Source organism: Pseudorca crassidens, chromosome 16 (genome assembly GCF_039906515.1).
Source record: "Pseudorca crassidens isolate mPseCra1 chromosome 16, mPseCra1.hap1, whole genome shotgun sequence".
Taxonomy (NCBI): Eukaryota; Metazoa; Chordata; class Mammalia; order Artiodactyla; family Delphinidae; genus Pseudorca; species Pseudorca crassidens.
Genome location: NC_090311.1, coordinates 20,070,513 through 20,092,016, shown reverse-complemented (window position 1 = coordinate 20,092,016; position 21,504 = coordinate 20,070,513). Strand labels below are relative to the sequence as shown.

The 21,504-nt window shown below is 46.5% G+C and overlaps 1 protein-coding gene across 8 annotated transcripts in view; it reads right to left on the bottom strand.

Annotated features, from left to right (window-relative positions):
• Nucleotides 1–21,504, bottom strand: part of XPNPEP1 (X-prolyl aminopeptidase 1) — a 54,766-nt gene that overhangs the window by 16,736 nt on the left and 16,526 nt on the right. For 6 of the 8 annotated variants that reach the window (XM_067709459.1, XM_067709457.1, XM_067709460.1 and 3 more), the window contains 7 exons: nt 13,247–13,310; nt 11,933–12,037; nt 8,419–8,511; nt 8,022–8,165; nt 5,692–5,787; nt 3,472–3,553; nt 1,695–1,905 (listed from right to left, as the gene is read on the bottom strand). In XM_067709459.1, the coding sequence (XP_067565560.1) occupies nt 1,695–1,905; nt 3,472–3,553; nt 5,692–5,787; nt 8,022–8,165; nt 8,419–8,511; nt 11,933–12,037; nt 13,247–13,310 (795 nt within the window). The remainder of the gene's footprint in view (nt 1–1,694; nt 1,906–3,471; nt 3,554–5,691; nt 5,788–8,021; nt 8,166–8,418; nt 8,512–11,932; nt 12,038–13,246; nt 13,311–21,504) is intronic. The other 2 variants (XM_067709458.1, XM_067709464.1) reach the window with 1 other exon arrangement.

Sequence of the window (21,504 nt, the reverse complement as noted above, 5' to 3'; positions counted from 1 at the left end):
GGTTCCTTAAAAAACTACGAATAGAACTACTATATGACCCAGCAATCCCACTACTGGGCATATACCCTGAGAAAACCATAATTCAAAAAGAGTCATGTACCAAAATGTTCATTGCAGCTCTATTTACAATAGCCAGGACATGGAAGCAACCGAAGTGTCCATCAACAGATAAATGAATAAAGAAGATGTGGCACATATATACAATGCAATATTACTCAGACGTAAAAAGAAATGAAATTGAGTTATTTGTAGTGAGGTGGATGGACCCAGAGTCTGTCATACAGAGTGAAGTAAGTCAGAGAGAGAAAAACAAATACCGTATGCTAACACATATATATGGAATCGAAGAAAAAAAAAAAAGTAATGAAGAACCTAGGGGTAAGATGGGAATAAAGACACAGACCTACTAGAGAATGGACTTGAGGATATGGGGAGGAGGAAGGGTAAGCTGGGACAAAGTGAGAGAGTGGCATGGACATATATACACTACCAAACGTAAAATAGATAGCTAGTGGGAAGCAGCCGCATAGCACAGGGAGGTCAGCTAGGTGGTTTGTGACCACCTAGAGGGGTGGGATAGGGCGAGTGGGAGGGAGGGAGACGCAAGAGGGAAGAGATATGGGAACATATGTATAACTGATTCACTTTGTTATAAGCAGAAACTAACACACCATTGTAAAGCAATTATACTCCAATAAAGATGTTAAAAAAAAAAAAAAAAGGCTACAACTAAGGTACCTTGAACTCCTGTGCCAGGCCTCAGTTAAAATGAGGGGGAAGGTGTCAGCTGCTTAGCACCACCCAGCAGGGGCTCAGTCAAGGGCAGGGCTATCAGTATCATTTGACCTTTGACAAATCCCCAACTCCCAAAGCCTCCCTGGGCCTCAGGTCTCCTTAACTATGAAATGTGGTGGGAGAGGTGGGTGTAGGGTAGTGTCTCCCAAACTTCAGATACTCTCATACCACCTGCACAGGTCTTACCCTAGCTGCTACCCCCTGGACCCTTATTTACTAAGACTTTTCTTTAGACTATCTTTGAATCAACATAGGTTACTGAACTCAACTCTCTCTTAAGAAACAATTTTTATAATATATGGTCTCATATGCTAATCATATTTTTTTCTAGTACACACTAAAACACTTTTTTTATAGTTGATATACAATATTATATAAGTGCGAGGTATACAACATAGTGATTCATCATTTTTAAAGGTTAAATTCCATTCAAAGTTATTATAAAATACTGGCTATATTCCCTCTGCTATACAATATATCCTTGTAGCTTATTTATGTTATACATAGTAGTTTGTACCTCTTAATCCCATATCCCTATCTTGCCCCTCCCCCCTTCCCTCTCCCCACTGGTAACCACTAGTTCATTCTCTGTAACTGTTAAAACACTTTTAAAACAGAGACATTTAAATAAACCTAAGTATGAATGTGTACCACCTAAAATCATCTCTCATGTCACGTTTTGGAGAACACAATGGGTTTTGGAGAACTCAATGGGTTCTAAAAGCCTCACACTCCAGCCCAAAGGGCTCATCCAGGGAGATGACACCTCTGACCCAACAGCCAGTCCTGGAAATCTGCCTGAACAACCTCTGCTTCAAAGACAAGCCGCACGATGCCAGGACTGGAAGGGGCCTGGCAGCTGGAGTGGCAGGTTTAGACGGGTCTCTGGGGCTACCAACCTTGGGGATGGCCTCGCTCACGGCATAGCTGGCCTTGTCGCTGACCCACACCTTCTCCCTCGGGGAAAGGCTGGCGCACAGGGTCTTGAGCTCGCTCAGGATGGACTTGTAGGGAAGCACCTGGATTCTGTATTCAGCTTCCAGGCCCAAGTCAAGCAGCAGGTGCTCCTTCACACTGGGGGCATCTGTGCGGTCGCCATCAATGAAGAGCCTGCAGAGGGGCCAGAGGTGAGGTGACAGAAAAGGCGGGCACAGGAGTGAGAGGACAAGAACACAGACCCACACACAAGCGACAGGCTCTACCTCCCGGCATGCAAGCCAAGCAGTTCCTCCTTCCTCCACGCCTTCCCCAAATCCTGCTCCCCAAACTGCACTCCCTGCCCTGCGTATGCCGTCACCTTCCACCCCACTCCCCAAGCCAGGACCTGGGCACTCTCCTCCTTGATGCTCCTCCTTCACTCCTACATTGAGATCTTTGAACCTATAGCTTAAACACCCCTCAAACCTCTCCAGCTTTCACTGTAGCCTGGCCCAGTCGCTGCCCAGGTACAGGTCACTACCATCTCTCACTTGGATCAGTACCACAGCCTCCTAACTGGTCTCCCTGCCTCCAGTCTTCCCTATCCACCCTATTTCTCGCAGCAATCATAATTCACCCCATAATTTCACTCCAATCATAACATTCTTTATGATTTACAAGCCTGACCATGTAGTTCCGTGTGAAAAACTCATTCGGTAGCTCCGCAGCATCCTCAGGACAAAAGCCCCAAGCTCCTGAACCTGGCTCACAAGGCCTTCCTTACGGGGGCCCTGCCCACCTGCCGGCTTCCCACTCCAGGTTCAACCACACTGGACCACTCTGGGTCCTCCACGCATACTGTGCTCTCTCCTGCCCAGAGCCTCTGAAAATGCTGCTTCCCCTGCTTAGATCACCGTTCCTCTTCCTCCCCGCCCCCTACTCACCTAGCTAACCCACACGTACCCTTAATCTCGGAATCAATATTACTTTCCCCAAGAGCCTCCTCTGACCAGGTCAGGCCCCTCCAATAACACCCGTACCCACTCCAATGACAAGTTAGTGCCCACTATGTGCCCAAATGCCCTCAGGAAACCTCTCATCTCTGCAACTCTAACCCAGGACCCTGTCTGTCTCATTCACCCCAACACCTAACAGAGACCCCAGCACATAACAGGCACTCAATAAATATGTTGTCTGAATGCAGAAAGCCATCCAAATAAGAAGAGCAATGGCAGGTTGGCCACAAGCAGCAGTTTAAAAGATAAACTGACAAGGCACAGCTCAGGGGGTTTTTCTGTGTCACTTCTGACCTTCCAAAATGACTGGGTCTATTTGCATCGTGGACCCAGGATTGTATAACAGAGCCCATATTCCCCTTGGCATTGGCTGCTAGGAAACCTGGAATCAAATGTATGGCCTGAATAAGACTTTGCAGCAGGAATTTTGTGAACTAACCTCACTCTCTCCAGTTTTGTTCTGATGTCCTCGACCACCTATTTTTTTTATCTCCTAGTACTACAGAGACTTTCAGAGATTTCAAATCATTTTCAGGATTAAAAGAGAGGCAGGATATAAATAATTATCTATTGTTAAGGAAGACAAGAAGGGGAAGGAAGAGAGGCAGGAAAGGGAAAGGGCAGGAGAAAAGCAGCATTCTAGCACACGTCAGGCCGAGGCTGGCGGGCCCGGGCCAGAAGGGGGCGACTGGGGCTCCGAGGAGCGTGGGGAAGGACTTCCAGGTGCGGGGCCAACACTCACATGATGGTCTCTAGTCCTATGATTGCATAGGAGAAAAATACTGGATTGTGCTCCACATCTGATCCTCGGAGATTGAATAGCCCTGAAAAAAAAAAAAAGTTCCTGTCACCTGCCTGAGTGAGAGTTTAAGGGGTAGGTTGTAGAGCAAGGGAAGAGCTTCCACTCGCTAGGGAAGGACTGGGCGGCATCACTCAGAGAAGCTGGGAGCCTCACTTCCTGGTCCCACCTCTGAGCTGCAGTTGCTCATATCCGCCAAATGATGGCACCAGAACTGTTTCTTACGCTACCGCATCACCATCCCGAGAAGGGGATGGAAGAGTTATTAGTCAGAAAACCCAACAAATGCCCTCCAGACAAGAGTTGAAATGGTCCACCTGGCGGTGACCTGCCAGGCCTAGCAGGCCTGACGTGCCACAGAAAAACGCTCCGGCACTCCCAAATACAGGGGACGGAGCCAAGCACTCGCTCCCTTCTGAGGGGAACGACCTAGAGTAGAAAAACTGAGACCCACCCATGAGGGAGGCCAGATGAGGCCCTCTGTGCGAGGGTCAAGAGCCCCAGGAAGGCGGGGCTTCCCGGCAGAGGAACAAAAGCAGTGAGTCAGCGGGGCTCCAGCCCACGAATGAAACCCGAGCCTGCAGCCCACCCGGAACCACGGCTGGGTGGAGGACCTGCCTTGGCCAGTGTCAGGGGGTCTAGTGAGGTCACTGCGTGTTGGAGAAACTTAGAGGGACCAGCAGAGAGCACAGCTCCCGTCCGAGGACTTCCAGCTGCCTAATGCTTGCTCTCCTGAGGATCAGAGTGCAGAGAAGACCCTGGCGTAAAAAGCACTGTCTCTATTTTAACATCATGGCCTCGCAAAGTAAAGCAATGAGGCAACATGTTTTACCTATCAGACCAAACTAGCACTCTTTTTAAATGACAGCACCTGGGGCTGGCAAGGGTGTGGCGAGAGGGGTGTATTCACACACGCCTGTGCAACCTTTCCGGCAGGTACATGGCAAAATGGTCAAAGCCCTGCCATGCACACCCCCTCTAATCCATAACACCACCTCTAAAGCCAACCAGAAGTTGGAAGAAAATTATCAGAAACTAAGACATGGATTGTGATGCACCAGGACTCTGATGGATGTTAACAAAATCACGAGAACATTGGAAATTACTCAAAGGGCGTAAGTAGGGGAATGGTTAAGTAAATTATGATACAACCATATGATGAGACATTTAATATTCACTTAAAATTATGCTTATGTATGCTTAGAGTATTCCGATACACTGGAAAAAATCTAGCTACAAAATTACAAATGTGCAGAATGTTAACTGTGATTTTCTGTGTGTAAGGAAATTATAGGTGATTTTTTTTCTTCTTTCTACTTCCTCTGCGCTTTCCAGGTTTTCCGCAATGGAAATGTGTGTCTTTTTAATAATAAAGGAGAGAAATTAGCTTTATATGTTATTTTCTCCGACGTTAAAGTTATTTAGTTAATTAGGGATATAAATCACTGACACTCTTGACAAAGTTTGGTACTGGGAATTAGAGAGCTAGGACACTGTGCAGTAAACTTTCTTTCTCTAGTGAGAAAAATCAAAGAATAAGGCAGTGCCTTGTCTCAGGTACCCTGGGTCAAATCCAGTCAGAAAATAGCAGACATATTAAGAAGATTCCTTCAGGTTCTAGAAGGCACTGAACAATTCCATAGGGATAGTTTAAGGTCTAAAGATTAAAAAACTGCTATTGTACCAAAAGGCTTGTTGAAGAACTTTCAGTTCCTGAGTTTTCTGAAGTAGAAATATTTCTAGAACATCCTCATTGTGAAGAACTTGGGGATATACAGGAAAAGGATAAAGAAAAAAATATCTCCTGTGATCTTACTTCTATACCCATAGAGACACACGAATGTTGACAGGCACCAAAAGTTTGTTGGAAATGTCCCTCCTTAGAGATGTGAAGTCCTGAGTAGACTGGCCAGAGAGGGACATCATCACAGATTTAACATCAGCCCCTGGCTGTAATACAGCTCCAGACCAAGCTACATTCCCCTCCCTGACTCCCTATAATTACTTCTCCATCCTACTCGGCATATCATATACCCCACTGGTGACAGTCTTTTGCTTATTCCCTGGCCACTCAGAAAGCTGAATTGCATGAACACACAGATTCCCAGAGAACCAATGCAGAGACTGGGTAACACACCCCAACAGTGAAACCAGAGCACTCACATGCAATCTCATCCAGGGCAGTGACCACAAACCACACGACGTTCCTCTCGGCCATTTTCAACCGAAGATCTACAACTTTGTCCTTCCAGGAGATGCCTGCAAGAAACAAACATACTTGCGACTCCAGCCCTGGTCTGGTCCCAGGGACCTGCGGAAGCCAAGTGAAAGAACCCATTCCAAACATTTTTAACCAGCACCATATCCCAGGGAGCATGTTATCTGAGCAGACAGGAGGCCCAGATTCAAGCCCCATACATGAGAAGTGACTCTAAGCTAGTTGACTGTCAAGAGCCCTGACTACCTCAAAGAAAAAGTAATTCATTTGTTCATCCCACAAATGTCTATGAAGCATCTACACTTCCCAGGCATAGATATCTGCAGGTACCATGCTGGTCACTGTGGTTACAGCTCTGAGCTACATGCAGTCCTTGAGCTCATGGGGCTTACAATCTAGAAGGGAAGACAGACAATTAAACCAGCAATTAGTGGGACTTTCCTGGTGGCACAGTCGTTAAGAATCCACCTGCCAATGCAGGGGACATGGGTTCGATCCCTGGTCTGGGAGGATGCCACATGCCTTGGAGCAACTAAGCCCGCAAGCCACAACTACTGAGCCCGTGTGCCACAACTAATGAAGCCTGCACACCTAGACCCCATGCTCTGCAACAAGAGAAGCCACCGCAATGAGAAGCCTGCGCACCACAATGAAGAGTAGCCCCCGCTTGCCGCAACTAGAGAAAGCCTGCACAAGGCAACGAAGACCCAACACAGCCAAAAATAAAATAAATAATTTTTTTAAAAAACACCAAAAAACCAGCAATTAGTTACACTTCTGTACAGGGAGCTTTGATAACACACTACCCAGCAGAGAGAACTCACCGAGTCTTAGAGGTCAGGGGAATATCACCTACCACTTTACATTCCTGGAGATACGAGACTTGCCCTTCAGTGCTAAGACCGAGGAATTCTCTACAGTCTGACTCAGTGTGACAACCACTTCCAAATCACACTTGCACTGTCAGACACAGCCACGGCCTCCCTGCTCTCCCCAGGATGAAACTGGGGTCCTAGAGGAGCTTACCCCATCACTACAACCACCACCACCACCCAGCATGAAACAGCACATGTAACGCAGGGCGCAGCCACCTGTGAACACAGCAGACATGTGTCTTATTCGCCCAGCACCTAGCAGTGTCCTGTACACAGCAGGCACTCATGTGTCTGCTGAACAGAAGTTTTACCAGCCACACCTGCTCTCCCCCCTTCTATAAGCAATAGGTCAGAGCCTCTGCTTCAGTTGAACAAAACTCAAAACACGCTGATGGAAAATGCTGAGCTGACCCTGGGCCACTCACTGGACCCATCCCCCTAATCTTTAATACCCTCAGGTGAGGGTGTCACAAGGAAAGCAAGCTGGGGGCTGTCCCCACAACTAAACGCTGCTTTGAAGACCAGCTCGGGAATGCTGTTTAAAACTTGACTGAGAGTCTGGGCTGTAATGCTTTCTTCCCAGGACCCCTCTGGGCAATGTGCCTACATTCCAGACATCCCCCATCCACCTCTCCTCTGCTGTTTCTACAGCAAGGCTCCCTCCCCTGCAGCCCCACCTCCCAGGCCTTTCCCTCTGCGCTCCTCACTCTTCCATAAATCACACTTTCGTCTCCCACAAAACGTTCACAGAACTTGCTCCTCACTCACCACTATCACACAAGCCAAAGAAACCCACCCACACCCCAAAGCTACTAAAGCAGATGACAGACAGGAGGAGGGCGCCTGGGAAGGTAAACGTACAAATGCTGACAGAAGAAAAGGAAATGGAATCTAGAAACCTCTAGGCTCACTATAGTCCAATAAAAATTAATTTAAAAAACAAAACAAAACAAAAGACAATCTGCTAAGGCTTGGGTGTGTATACAACCCAATCAGCTGTTGACACTGATTGTGGATTAATAAATATGAGAAGGAAAAAAATTTAAATAAAGAAATAAAACTCTCAAGGTGACTAAATCAAAACAAGAAAAGAAACCTGTAGTCTGTTTCCAATAAGACACGTTAGAGGGGCAGTTAGCAACTGAATGGTAAAAAAGCCATCTCAGCAGCACCCACAGGTCTGCCCAGAGGAGCTTTGCAAGATTAAACTGTGCCAAAGTAGGTGGCAAGTAGGTGGCAACTGTGGAAACAAACTGAACTCCTGCTGCATCAAATGCCCCATGTGCCAGGGCGGGGCAAAATCCTCCAGTCAGCTCAAGCTCGACCTGGATTCAGAGGACTTTCGTTGAGGTGAAGGGGCCGATGGTCGGGGGCCTTCTGGGCACAGCCGTGGTTCTGACCTGTGTAATCCAGGCCCAGTGTGATGAGGGGCTTGCACGGACGCTCAGGCCGGTCTGTCCAGATCTTGTCCACAAGGTTCTCCTTGACAGGAATGAGGTGGTGGCCAGCGCTTCTCAGAACCTTGGCCATCTTCTTCCAGTAATCTGAGGAGAAACACACGTGGTCTAGCTATGAACTGAACACCCTTTACAGGCAGCAGGGCTTTGAGAGCCTGGCACCTTCTGAAAGGCTATCCCGTGGCCCTGTGCTAACTCTTCTCCTCACCTTGACCTTTGTTGTGACATCAAATCATGCTGAGCCTCCAAATGTTCCACAACCCACAAGCAAACAGGGAGGATGGAGAGGCCTCTAGAACACACTTCCTCACCCAAGATGAAAGGGCCTATGCTTACTCACCTGTAGGAATGATCAGTGGGTCCACACCAACCCTGGATCCTTCAGGAAGTACGCTCACCAGCCAGTCTTCCTGAGTTGGTGTGTCCTTCAGACCTACAGAGGGAAGAACTGATGAGAAACAATTCCCAGGGGACCCGAGCTCATTGTCCTATCCAGAAGGAGGAAATTCACCAACATCATGATAGCAGGGTCTTTATTAAGCACCTTCTTCAAAAAGAATTGACAGCACTTGGAAAATCTGAACTTCCCTTAATCCTGGAAGGCTATGAAAAGTGTAAGATGCTATAAAAGGAAAACATAAAGTAAGATGGTATATAAGGAATGGGTGAGACAGAAGAAAAAAGGAAACAGGATTTTCATTAGACCCCTGGTAAAAAGGCATCCCAGGAATCGTTGCAATACAGGTACATGGTGTCATCGTGAAGATCGTCTTGTATCAGCCTTCGGTCACTTTACCACTACTGGTGATGAGAGGGTGGGTGGTGATATGGTGAAGGCTAGAGCTGGGAGCCTCCCTTACATCGCACACCAGGTAAGGGGAACACACACCACAGTGCCCTCCCCATATCTGTAGGGCAGCATTGCAGAGTGAAGGCCCCCGCCAGACAACCAGGCCTGACTGGCAGCAGAGAAACGTATCCAAAGACTGTAAGAGGGACACACAGGAACCCAACATCGTGTCTTTAACTGGCTCCCTGGGCTTCCCAACTACCAAGAGCAAACAGTCATAGGACACCAAATAAGCTTCAAAAAAGGAACTAAAGTTATTTTTATATCCCCGTTTTTCTTTAACTCGACCCAGTATCTTGTATGTTTCAGATGTATACTTTTTTCATCAAATTTTTGCTAAACAACTAACATTTTGAGAAAATATTAAGAGCAAGAGTTCACATATTCTGAAATAGTACTGTTTTACTATTCTCCCTAGCGAGTACTGATAACCACATAACCACAGAAGGGACGTTCAAAGGTTTGTAAAGAAATGAGCTCATGGGACTTCCCTGGTGGTCCAGTGGTTAAGAATCCGCCTTCCAATGCCGCGGACGTGGGTTCGATCCCTGGTCGGGGAACTAAGATCCCACGTGCCTCAACCACCAAGCCAACTAAGCCCAAGCGCCACAACCACCAAGCCCACACGCCTCAACTAGAGAAACTGTGTGCCACAAACTACAGAGCCCACATGCTTTGGAGCCTAAGCGGCACAACTAGAGAAGCCCGCACGCCACAACAAAGAGCCCACATGCCGCAACTAAGACCCCGCGTGCTGCAACTAAGACCCAATGCAGCCAAAAAAAGCAAACAAATAAATAAATATTAAAAAAAAAAGAAATGAGCTCATGAATCTGTTCTAAAAAACTGCCTAGAAGCTGGCACTGAGTTGTTATTTTGTTATTTGATTCTTTCCTATTTTTTTCAAACCGCTAAACAAGCCACTTACTAACAAAGTTCCTTTAATGCCCCTAGTATAACTTTCACAGGATGAAGTCATATCATCTCCTAGAAGACAGATGTTTGGCAAAAACCCCAGGGATGAACCACTCCCCAACTACACCCACCAGAATCTCCCTACACAGGAGAGACAGTGAGGAGGTGGGCTTAGGGCAGAAACTAGAGAGGGGCTTGGAAGGGAGAAGGACTCATCCGCTGGGGCTGTTTTAGAGGACAGGCAGACAGTATTCGCTCCTCTGACACTCTGACCCCCAAAGCGCTGACTTATCTAACAGCTGGAGTTTAGGCCCCAAAGAGAGATGACCACACCCCAGAGGCACACTGAATGATCCACTGGGGTACAAGCAGAAAGTATTAGGACTTCCACTGGTAATTTTTCTTAAAAAATAAGATATCAATCTTTGCTTGTATTTGAAATACAGATGGACTGGGCGCATATACCATCAACAGAGGCATGTAATCAAAAAGTTTAAAGGTCTAGTGGCCTATCCATTTATAACAGCCCTACAACCCCAAGTGCCTGTGTGTGTGTGTGTGTGTGTGTGTGTGTGACAGAGAGAGAGAGAGAGAGAGAGAGAGAGAGAAGACGGAGAACAACTGGGGCAACAACCACCTGTAGCTTTGATGTTTCTATATTTTTAAAAAGACTTTTGAGAAACGGAAATTTAAAATAAATCCACTGCCAGGATAAAAACGTTCCTAATTCCTCCTTCCCTAAGACAAACAACACTTATATATGTGGAGAGTGTGTGAAACACACACACACACACACACACACACACACACACTACCTCAGTAGGCTAACTGCTTGGATCTTGGAGTCAACTCAACTCAACTCAGTGTCAACAGCCCTCTGTTCCGTGAACCGTGAGTCTGGTAACAACCTGATTTCCTCATTACTTCCAACTACAAACAAGAAATACCAGGGATTTGGCCTCATCTTCTCTTCCTCACTCAGCCCTGGTAGCCCCTTTTCCCTCCTTCTATTGTCCAAGATCAAAATTCAGAAGGCAGAGGCCTTTGTACAACCACTAAAATCATGTTTCAAAAGACTATTATAGTGACAAGGAAAAATACAGCATAAAATTAAATGAAAAAACAAGAGTACACACACACACACACACACACACACAATCATTATCCAATAAACACTGAGCTCTATGCTTCCCATATACTATTTCTTTAACCCTCACCATTTTATGTGGTACTTTCTATTACTATTTCACCTTACATATGAGGAAGCTGAAGCACGGAAGGTGAAGCAACTTGCCCAAGAAAGTTCCAGACCCATGCTCTTGCCCTATGGCTGAGCTGCCAGAAGCAAGTCAGGATCCTCAGAGGGAGAGCTTCCTAGCTTCAGTTGCCAATGGCCCCTTACCTTTATCTCACTTTGAATCATGAGGCAGCAAAGAGCAATGGAAAGGCCCCAGTGCATGAATCAAATGCACAGCAAGCTATGTGAGCTGCAGCAAAGCAACTGTCCTCTCTGGCCCTCAGTTTCTCCTCACTGAAATGAGTATCCTGAACCAGGATCTTCCAAAATTAAATGCGTAATGGTATGTGTATATCAGCATGTCATTTTCTTGCTTTTCCTTGTGCCATGAACTGGACTGTGTCCCCTCAAAATTCATACGTTGAATGTAACTATATTTGGAGACAGGAGGTTTAGGAGGAAATTAAGGTTAAATGAAGTCATAAGGTAGAATTCTAATCCAGGAGGACTGGTGGCCTTCTAAGCAGAGGAACAGAGAGAGATAGCCATGTAAGGATACAGTGAGAAGGAGGCTGTCTGCACGCCAGGAAGAGAGCTCTCACCAGAACCTGACCACAATAGCACCCTGATTTCAGACCTCCAGCCACCAGAAATGAAAAAGTAAATTTCTGTTGTTTAAGCCACCCAGTCTGTGGTATTTTGTTTTGGTAGCCTGAGCAGACTAAGACACCTTGGATTCTAAAAGGGGCCCGTGGCCCCATAAAAGGGGTAAGATCCAGAAGCCCTGAGGAGCCCTAGGGTCCCCTGCCAGAGCTGCCCAACTAAAGTTGAGATGGCTGTGCCTCTACGCACCCATCTTCATGAGCGTCCAGTTGCTGTCCATCTGCTTGGCAGCCTGGAGGAAGTAGCGCCCATCAGTCCACATGGCCGCATGTTCTTCTGTGACGATGGCTGTGCCTACAGCAGGGGAGCAAGGAGATGAGAAAAGTTTCTGACCACCACCTAGAAGCTGCACAAAACGGCAGCAGGCAGGCAAGCACGGTGAGGGGCACCAGATCCCATGTGGCCTCACCACCGCTCCGGTGGGGCCTCTGGTGGGGCAGCGGGGCCTTTAACTCCAAGAGAACCTCCAGGCAAGAGAAGATGATACCACTGAAAAACAGCTGTGGGCCAAGCTCCGAAAGAAACAGTCCTGAGTCAGCCTGGGTATTGGGCCCTGCACAGAAAGGACCCCACTTGTACAGCATGAGTCAAGGTCAGTAGAAAGAGGTCTGTGGACCTGTGGCCACAAGGGTCTCGTAATTAACAAGACAGCAGTGAATCTGCTCAGTGATCACAGCCATCTGCTCCACCAGACACCCTAAAGGAGGTGTTTCACCTTTCCCAAGAGAGACCACCTGGATGCTGTCAGTGTTCATTGTGATGCAGCAGTTGGTCACCAGCCAGGAGTTTATGCCTCCCACCTCTATCTGCCCTCAGTTCCCACAGGCCCAACAGAACTCAGGGCTTTCAGCAGAGGTGTCAGCCAAAACCAATTCTAAAGTGCCTTTTACATCAACGGAAGCAGTGCGCTAACTGCGAGGAGAGGGGTTTGCACGGAGTCTAGCAGCTTTGAAGGATGGGAGTCTGAAGGGGGGAACCCATCCTAAATCTCAAGGGCACAACAGCTTTGGGAAAGTTAGGGCAGGGCAACAATGTAGCTCAACATTCATCTTTGTTATTTAAGCTGAAACTGAAAACAGAGAAACCAAAAGTCAAGCGCTTAGACAATTACACAGGACCAATAGGCTAAGGAGGGGGTTTTAAGGGATGCTATTAGTGTCCCACTTTTTATTTGGAGTGCTAGTTACACAGGGTATTCAGGTTAATTGATACACTTTTCTGTATGTATGTTACAGTTAATAAAAAGTTCAAAAATATTTTTTAAGTAACATTTTTTAAGATTTGAAAAGCAAAGGCATAGAGAAAAGAGACACTAAAATGTAAGCTTAGGAGCTGGGGATGCTGGGACCACATCCCCTCTGCAGAGGCTCAATGGGGACGTCTGGTTTGCTTTTTTTTTTTTTTTTTTTTTTTTGGTTCTATATCACAGGCTGAAACCGGTTCTAGTTATTTTTGAGTGGCAAACAAAAGTACCAAAAGAACAAAGAGAATTTAGAAACTCACCTGCAGAGCCATCAAATCCAGAGACAAAGGCCCGCCGACAGTCACAGGGAGCAATGTACTCACTCTGGAAAACAAAAAGGACAAGGAATTGGACCTTGATCAGTCACATGCGACTCCTGCTCAGCCCAGCAGGGCTGCAAAGCTGGCAAAAGCTGGGCACCTGCCTTCAAGGAACTGCCAATCTAGCTGAAAAGGCAAGCTGAACATTTTTTTTTAATTAGTGCACACTACAGAAGACCCTAATTAATTACGGGCTAAAAACCTCAATTTTTTCATCTGGAGAACAAAGCAAGTCAAGAGAAACAGATCAAAACTGCTCTTTCCTCACTGAGATCTTACTCAAAAAACAAACCAATAGCCTTCTCCCTTCCTTGCCACTGACATTTAGGCATCTGTTATTTTTCTCAAAAGCCCGAATTTCTGTTTTATGTGCCAATAATTCTCTAACTTAAGTCTCTTTAGATATCAGCTTATTTCTGAACTTCCTGTTTGTATCCTCCATCCAAGGCAGTGTCACCAATCTCTCCCACGCAGACCCTGTCCCTTCCTGTTAGGGAACAAAGGGAAATGCTTCCTCTAACCCAGGAGGCTTCAGCAAAATAAAACATCATGTTCAAATCCAGGTCCTTCCCAGCCGATAATCCCTTGCCTCTGAATGGAATGGGATTAGGGCTAAGAAGGTAAGAGGTTCCCATTCCTGGGGAAAGGGTACGAGGCCACATTGTGTAACTTCTGGTAATAGCCAGTGAGGCACAGAGAGTCAAGTAACTTGTCCAAAGTCACACAGCTAATAAGTAGCAGAGGCAGGATTTGAACCTGGGCGGTTTCAGAGCCTCAACTCTGAAGCCCTATGCCACGCTGCCCCCATAAAACACATCGCATCCCATCCTCAAAATAACTCTCCAGGATAAGACCAATAGCAAATGAGAAAACTGAGGTTCAAACACAGAATCTTTAAGTAACCAACACATCAATAGCAGGGCCAGGATCTGGTCTACTCGAGACCAGAGCCACTGCTCCTTCTCCTGTTAGCAGGTTTTTCCTGAGCTAAAGGACTTGGCAGGGTTAAGAATGCTTAGGATAGAGAAGGGGGCTGCTGGCTGGACCCCAAGGCATTTTGGGACAGTCAACATGATGTAGGGGAAAACGGCTCCCAGGTTCTAGTCCTGCCGCGTGGATGAGAGCTGCCCCTTTCACCAAGGCAGCCACAATCGCAGCCTCAGACCAGTCACAAGACCATGACCCACAGAGGTGCTGGAAGGGTCAGCAGAAAGAATCATGATGGCAGGATGAAGGGGCTCTGAGAGCTCTGGGTCGCACCCGCCCTCTAGCAGGCCCAGCTATGTGGTCTGCAACGAGTCTCCTCACCTCTTTCAGCCTCAGTTCCTCATTTCTACAACGGGTCATTTCAGATTGCTGAATGCAATGGCAAGCAAATGTTTGATCCCGAAAACACAAGGGAACATTGACCAGACAGCACTAAGGACATAAAAGGAAGTGGCCTCCGGCATCATTTGTGAACTGCAGAGCCCTCCTTTGTTTACTGACCCAGGAATTAGTGAGTGCAAGACTGAAAAAAAAAAGGCCAAAATGGGAGAGTCTGTTCCTACCCTTCTCCTAGTTCTGTTGTGAGGAACAGTAAGTGAATGTTCAAAACAACTCACCAGAAACCTGGGAGTGCTGCGTATATGCAACAGAAGAGACGATATTAATCTCTTCCTCCTGAGGGGTGAAAAAGCAGCTAAGAGGCTGGGAAAACTCAGTTAACAAAAAAAACCTTGTGCTAAAACTCAGAGTACACAACAAGGAAAATACAGAGGGGGCACTCTGGACCAACAAGGAGGTCCGCCTGGCTGGGTGCTCTCCCACCCGACGCACAGTGAGGAGGCAGGTGAGGGGCTCGGCCTGGCTGGGCTCTGGCACACAGGGACACAGCTCTCGAGCAGTGCCTCACCCTTACCTGGGGAAGCCGGGGCGGAGGCTCACGTCCCCCCAGGGGTTACCTGGAGCTGCCTCTCAGCAAAGGCAGGAGAAGAGTTTCTCCAAAGGGAGATGGAATTAACAGCAGGTGGATGTGTTTGGTTTGGGATCGAGATGAGGGTGGAGCAAGAATGTCTAGACATGACCTAAGTGGTCAACACGCCAGAAAGACATCACTGACCAAAGCTGTCACCTCCACACCAACAGGCTAAGCAGAGGCCAGACAAGCACTGGGCCTGGGCCTCCCACTCTTCCCCCAGCCATGAAGCTGGCAAAGCCCGGGAACATTCTCCCTAGAGAACAGCAAAAGGCCTAAAATAAGCCAAAGCCTTAGCATACTAGGAAAAAGCCGCAAAGAAACACAGCCGTTGGCTTTTTTCTCCAAAACTGTCCATTTATCTCCATCTCTAATATGTCCCTGTCCAAGCCTCCCTCATCTCTACCTGGACCACTGTCCCTACAATCCACTCTTCACACACACTCAGAGGGAGCTTTTCAAAATGTGTATGTGTCATGTTAGCATCCCGCTTAAAATCCTCCAATGACTTCCCATCACACTTAGGATAAAATCCAAACCCCAGGCCGGTCCCCAAGGCATAGCTTGGTCCCGCCCTGCTCTCTGCCCACAGTCCTCCCACTCACAGTGCTCCAGCCACACCACCTGCTTTCTGCTCCTCGCGCTTGCCAATCTCATTCCTGCTTAAAGGCCTTTGCACATGCTTTCCTTGTGCCTATAAAAGTCTCCCTCTGGTCATGGTATGGCAGGCTCCTTCCCATCATTATATTTCAGGTCAGATGTCACCTCCCCAGAGAGGCTTGCCTAGACTATCCAACTACAGTAGCCACTCAGCCTCTTCTACCTCTCTGTACAGTACATTTTTCTAGATGTTTCTTTTCTTAATGACTCTTTTACACTGTTATTGTCCTGCCCCCCAGAATGTAAGTCCCATGAGATCAGGGTGTTTGTCTGTCTTGTTTGTCACTGTCCCTGTACAGGGCACAGGTGACACACACTAGGCCCGCAACCAATACTTGCAGAATAAAGGAAGAGCAGGAAGAGAGATGAACCTTTCTCCGTAGTTAAGACCTTAGCCACCTCTTTGAAGACAGAGAAAGGGCTACAAGCCAAGAAATGCAGGTGCCCTCTAGAAACCGGAAAAGACAAGGAAATGGATTCTCCCCAGAGCCTCCAGAAGTCACTTTAGCCCTGCTGACCACTGCAGACTCCAGCCCTCCAGAACTGTAAGATAATAAATTTGTGTTGTTGTAAGCCACTAAGTTCGTCACAGCAGCAACAGGAAACTAATGCTTTATCCAACAGGAAAAAGGCCAGAAGGGATTACAACTGGGGTTTCAAACTCAAAAGCCCTAGGGTACAGGCAGGTAAACGAAATGAGTAAAGCAGGACAAGAGGTTGTCTCTTCTAGAGAGAGCAGCTCCCACTCAGCTCTGATTCCTGTCATGCTGGAATGTGAACCACGTGTTGCCAACCTTCAGTATTTCAGGAAAAGCTAAATATATGTATGTTCGTGAGAGATCACTCAATTTTTAAACGTTGGCACCTAATTCAAACAATTTAAATAACACACAGACAAATAAAGCATATCAGTAAACTACAGAAAAACAAAAAAAAAGCCTCAGCCATGTCTCAAAATCTAGCTCAGACATGCCCTCTTCCACAACGCTTTCTGACCCAGCCGGCTTTCAGAGATCTCCCACACCTCTGGATTTTACCAAACCATCCACAATGGCATTCATCCATGCTCCCCACCTTGGGTGATGATAACAAATAATACTGGCTAAGACTGACTACTTGCCAATAACTATCTTCATTTCCCCTAATTCTAACCCCAACAGCAGCTCTGGAAGGTAGCATCCTTCCCATTTACAGATTTAAAGAAAAAAAAGAAGAAGAAGAATCAGCAGCTCAGAGAAGTAAATTACTTACTTACCACCCCCCCCCACCCCGCCCGAACCAAGACACCACTGCTCTAAGTGGCAGAGCCGAGATCTGATCTCAGGTTTGACTTTCAAAAGCCCATGCCTTTGCCACACTGCCAAGCAACTGCCCCCCATTCACCTCTACCTTCATCAACCACATAACAGATGTCTCCTACATGCAGGAATCAAACCTATGTTCAAGCCTGGCTCCCCCACTTACTGGCTTTCTTGTCTCTTAAATGAAACCAAGTCAAGGTACGTGGGAAAAATGGATAGCTGCCCAAAGATTCACGCCCTTTCCTTACTGTAAAGTCACTGAAGAGCGGTTGGTTTCCCATCCAGGACTTCATTTCCCAGGCCCCCTTGCATCTAGGCAGGATCACATGACTAGTTCTCACCAATGGAAAGAGGGTGGGAAGTGATATCTGAGTCAGGGCAGTTAAAGATGGACGCACCCTCTCCATACTCCTTCCCTTCCTCCAGCTGGAATGGTGGCATCACATGATGGAAAGTGCCTGGATCCCTGAATCACTCTTCTTCCTAGTGGAAGAAAGTCACCCACCAACCAGGAACACCCACTCTGGACTGCTACATGAACAAGAAATAAGGCTCTGCAATACAGAGTCACTGAAACTTTGAGATGTGTTACCACAGCTAGTGTTACTCTAATTAATACGGTGAATAAAATCACTCCGGGATAAAAATCACTACCTCCACCCCAGGAGAAAGCCTATTTAAGAAATACAAACAGGAAGCCAGCTCCTGGAGGAATGGGAGTAGAATCAAAAAGAGTTTCGGAAAATCGGAGTCATGTCTTCCAGAAGGAGGAACCATAAACACAGCCAAAAGCTCAAGGTGGCAAAGCCACCCCCACAAGGATGGGATCTGTGGACTAAGCCGAGCCCAAAAGCAGACGAGGGGCCTCACAGAAGGGGAGGATGAAGAGTTCGGAATTCTCAAAGGTGGGGCCAGCGCAGTTCTGGCCCCAGCCAATGATTCCCCTGGTTTGGGGCCAGTCGTGCCCGCAAATCCCAACATTTGCCTTAGAAGGTACAAGAAAACACCTAGATTACAAGAGAGAATGGACACTTCTTCACTGCAAAAGTCCCCCCGGGCCCAAACTCATTAATACTACAACCATTGTTCTGAGTTTAAAAGAAAAAAACCTTAGAGTCGAAAAGGACAGAGAGGAGCAGACCCCTGGAGTGCCAAGTCCTTGCACAATTACATATTCAGGGTGCGTGTTGTCTCCAACATGCAACAGTGTGTGGGTGTGTGTATTTGTGCTTTGGAAAGTACACAAAGGACAGATTCAAGACTCCTCTTCATTTCTCTAACACCCTCCCCCTCCCCAACCGTAGGAGAAATTCCATCAACACTGAATCTAGCCTGAAACGAAACAGGAACAAGAGCCCCAGAGCACAGCAGCCTCTCTATTACTGAGGAGGCTCCTGCGGCAGGTCACACACAAAGCCAGCACTTCCTGTCCTCACAGTCCTGGCAAGGACCCAGAGTCCCACTTAACAGTCATCCAACGAGGGCCCTCCTCTCCACAGGACCTGAAACAAGGAACGTGGGGCTTCTCATTTCTTTCTTTGGATGGCAACACAAACCCTCTCAGCTTCCAAACTTCCCAGTTCCCTCGGTCATCTGCCTGCAAGGTCCTCGCTCAATCTATCTACCGCTTCTCCTCCAAATCCTTCCCTTCTTCTCTGCTCCTAAGACCAGCACCCAAGTCCAGGCCCTCTGTACCCCGACGCTGGGATCCTGCACTGGCCTCGGAACAGGCTTCTCAGTTCCCAGTGTCTCCCTTCTCCAATCCACACTGAACACTGCTCCCGTTGATTGATCGTGTCACTCTCTTATTCAAAGACCTTCAGTGGGTCCCTACTGTGTAACAGAAACCTAAACTCCTGACTCTGGTGGCTCCTGAGTGGCCTTGACCAGACCCTATTATTCTTTCTTCTTTAGGGTTATCATTATTCATGTTCTCCTACTTCCATGGATTTGCCCATGGTATTTCTTGCACCTCTCTACCTATAAGCACCCAAATTCTATCTGTTCACATTCCAATTTAAATGCATTTCCATCATGAAGCCTTCCTTGACCCTACCAGCTTAAAATATTCCCTCTCACCTATGAGTTCAGTCCACACTTTAAATCTGTGCTTAGCATTAGAGTAGCCACCAGACACATGTAGCTACCAAGCACTTGAAATGTGGCTAATGTGACTGAGAAACTAAATGTCTGATTTTATTTCAACTAATTTAAATATAAATTTTAAAACTGATGCTCAAGGCTCAGATATTACAAAACTTTTAAGTATGTTTAGAACAACTTTGGTATGTAAGGCCACTTTTTCAACTGTAAATTTTATGAAATCTAAATACAGATCAAATATTTCCAACAAACATTCCACATTCAAGTTGAGATGTTTTGTAATGAAATACATACCGGAATTGAAGACTCAGTATAAAAAAAGAAATGTAAACTATCTCACTAATGATTTTTTATACTGATGATGTGATGAAATGATAATATTTTGGACATACCGGGGTAAATAAAATGTATTATTAAAAATAATTTCACTGTTTCTTTTTACTTTTTTTTTACTATGGCTATTAGAATAGTTAAAACTACATATGTGCCTCATATACTTCTACTGGACAGTGCTGATTAAGTTCTTTCCTATGACATTTACTAGTCACATTTTGTGTTAGATTTGTGACTGGGGCTATCTACTCTTTAACCTCTTTAAGGGAATATTTTCCCTCATTCATTTCTATAATAGTAATAATAACAACAACAGAAATAGCAGCTAATATAATGAGACTTATTAGGTGACAGACATGCTTTAAGCATTTATATCTATTAACTCATTTGATCCTAACAACAGCCCTAAGAGATAGATATGTCACTGTCCCATTTTTGCTGGTGGGGAAACTGAGATGCAGAGAGTTTACCTGACACTTAGGAGTTTGAGGTAACTTACTTGAGGTCAAGCAGCTAGTTAAGTGGCAAATCTGCCACCTGAACCCAGACAGTTTCTAGAGCCCATACGCTTACCTGTATGCTAACTGCTTGCCTTTTACATTTGTCCCAATACTTGGCCCTGATATGGCAGTCAGGAAATATGTACCAGACAAGCAAAACACAACTTCCCCTGCCTTGTAAGGCAGATGGCTAAGCTACAGCAATAGAAATGATAACCAAAGATTATAAAAGAAAAATGGGGGGGGGCTAGTGGGGAGGGAAGTGAGAGAGAAGAGGACAGCAAGAGTACAAAAATATGTTTGTGAAGCCTAAACAAATAGACACTTCTGCAATAAAAGTGCCGCCAGCTCATATCAAGCAAGCTTTCCAGGATTAGAGCTTCAACTTCCTCATTTAGGGAGGAGCCATCCAATTCTGATATTCCAGATCCATTAGCAGGAGGTGAAACACTGAGGGAAAGCCTGGAACATCACTGGGGTTTGGCCAGAGTCGCTGCCATTCCCAAAGCTGAATAGGAAATTGCTTTGGGTCTATTAGGTCACACCTAATGTCAAAGACAGAATTTTAAAACATCAATCAGGGTATTAGACCAAAAACCAGCATTATGATACCAAAAAAAGTTGGCTCAGGAACAGCACCCAGGACCAAGAACATCAAGATAAACTTGGCTTGGCTACAAGAACGTCCCCTACCAGTAAACACAGATTTTATCCTAACTCCAGGCAAAAGAAAACTGAAACCTAAATACCAACACTACAAAGCTTCCAGCACACCCTTAACTGGAAACCTTCAAAGGTTACTGCAAGTAATACTCACAGGTCAAATCTTTCCATACGATGAGGCCTCACCTAGAGGTGAAGGTTCATAAATAAAGCAGAACTAGTAGGAGTTTGGCTGCTGCTCCACAACAGCCTGTGAGACCCTTTCAAAGGAGAGACCCAGTTTCGGAAAACAGTGTGCTAGTGCTATGAGGGTTAAGGTTATGTGTCAACTTGACTTGCTAAGGGATTCCCAGATAGCCAGCTGGTAAAACATTATTTCTCGGTGTGTCTGCGAGGTTGTTTCTGGAAAAGATTAACATTTGAATTGGTAGACCCAATAAAGATCGCCCTCACAGATACACATGGGCTGCATCCAATCAGCTGAAAGGCAGAGAATGAAAAACACCACTGCTGAATCCAGCAGAGAATCCATGTGACAGGAGGCCCAAGTCCAAAGGCTGAAGCCTGGGCCTGACAGGAGGCAAGGAAGAGCCCATCAGAGGCACCCAGGCAGGAGAAGAAAAAAGGAGCTCCTTGAGGACAAGGACAAGGTCTGCCCTTCTTAAATGGTGGGATGCCCAG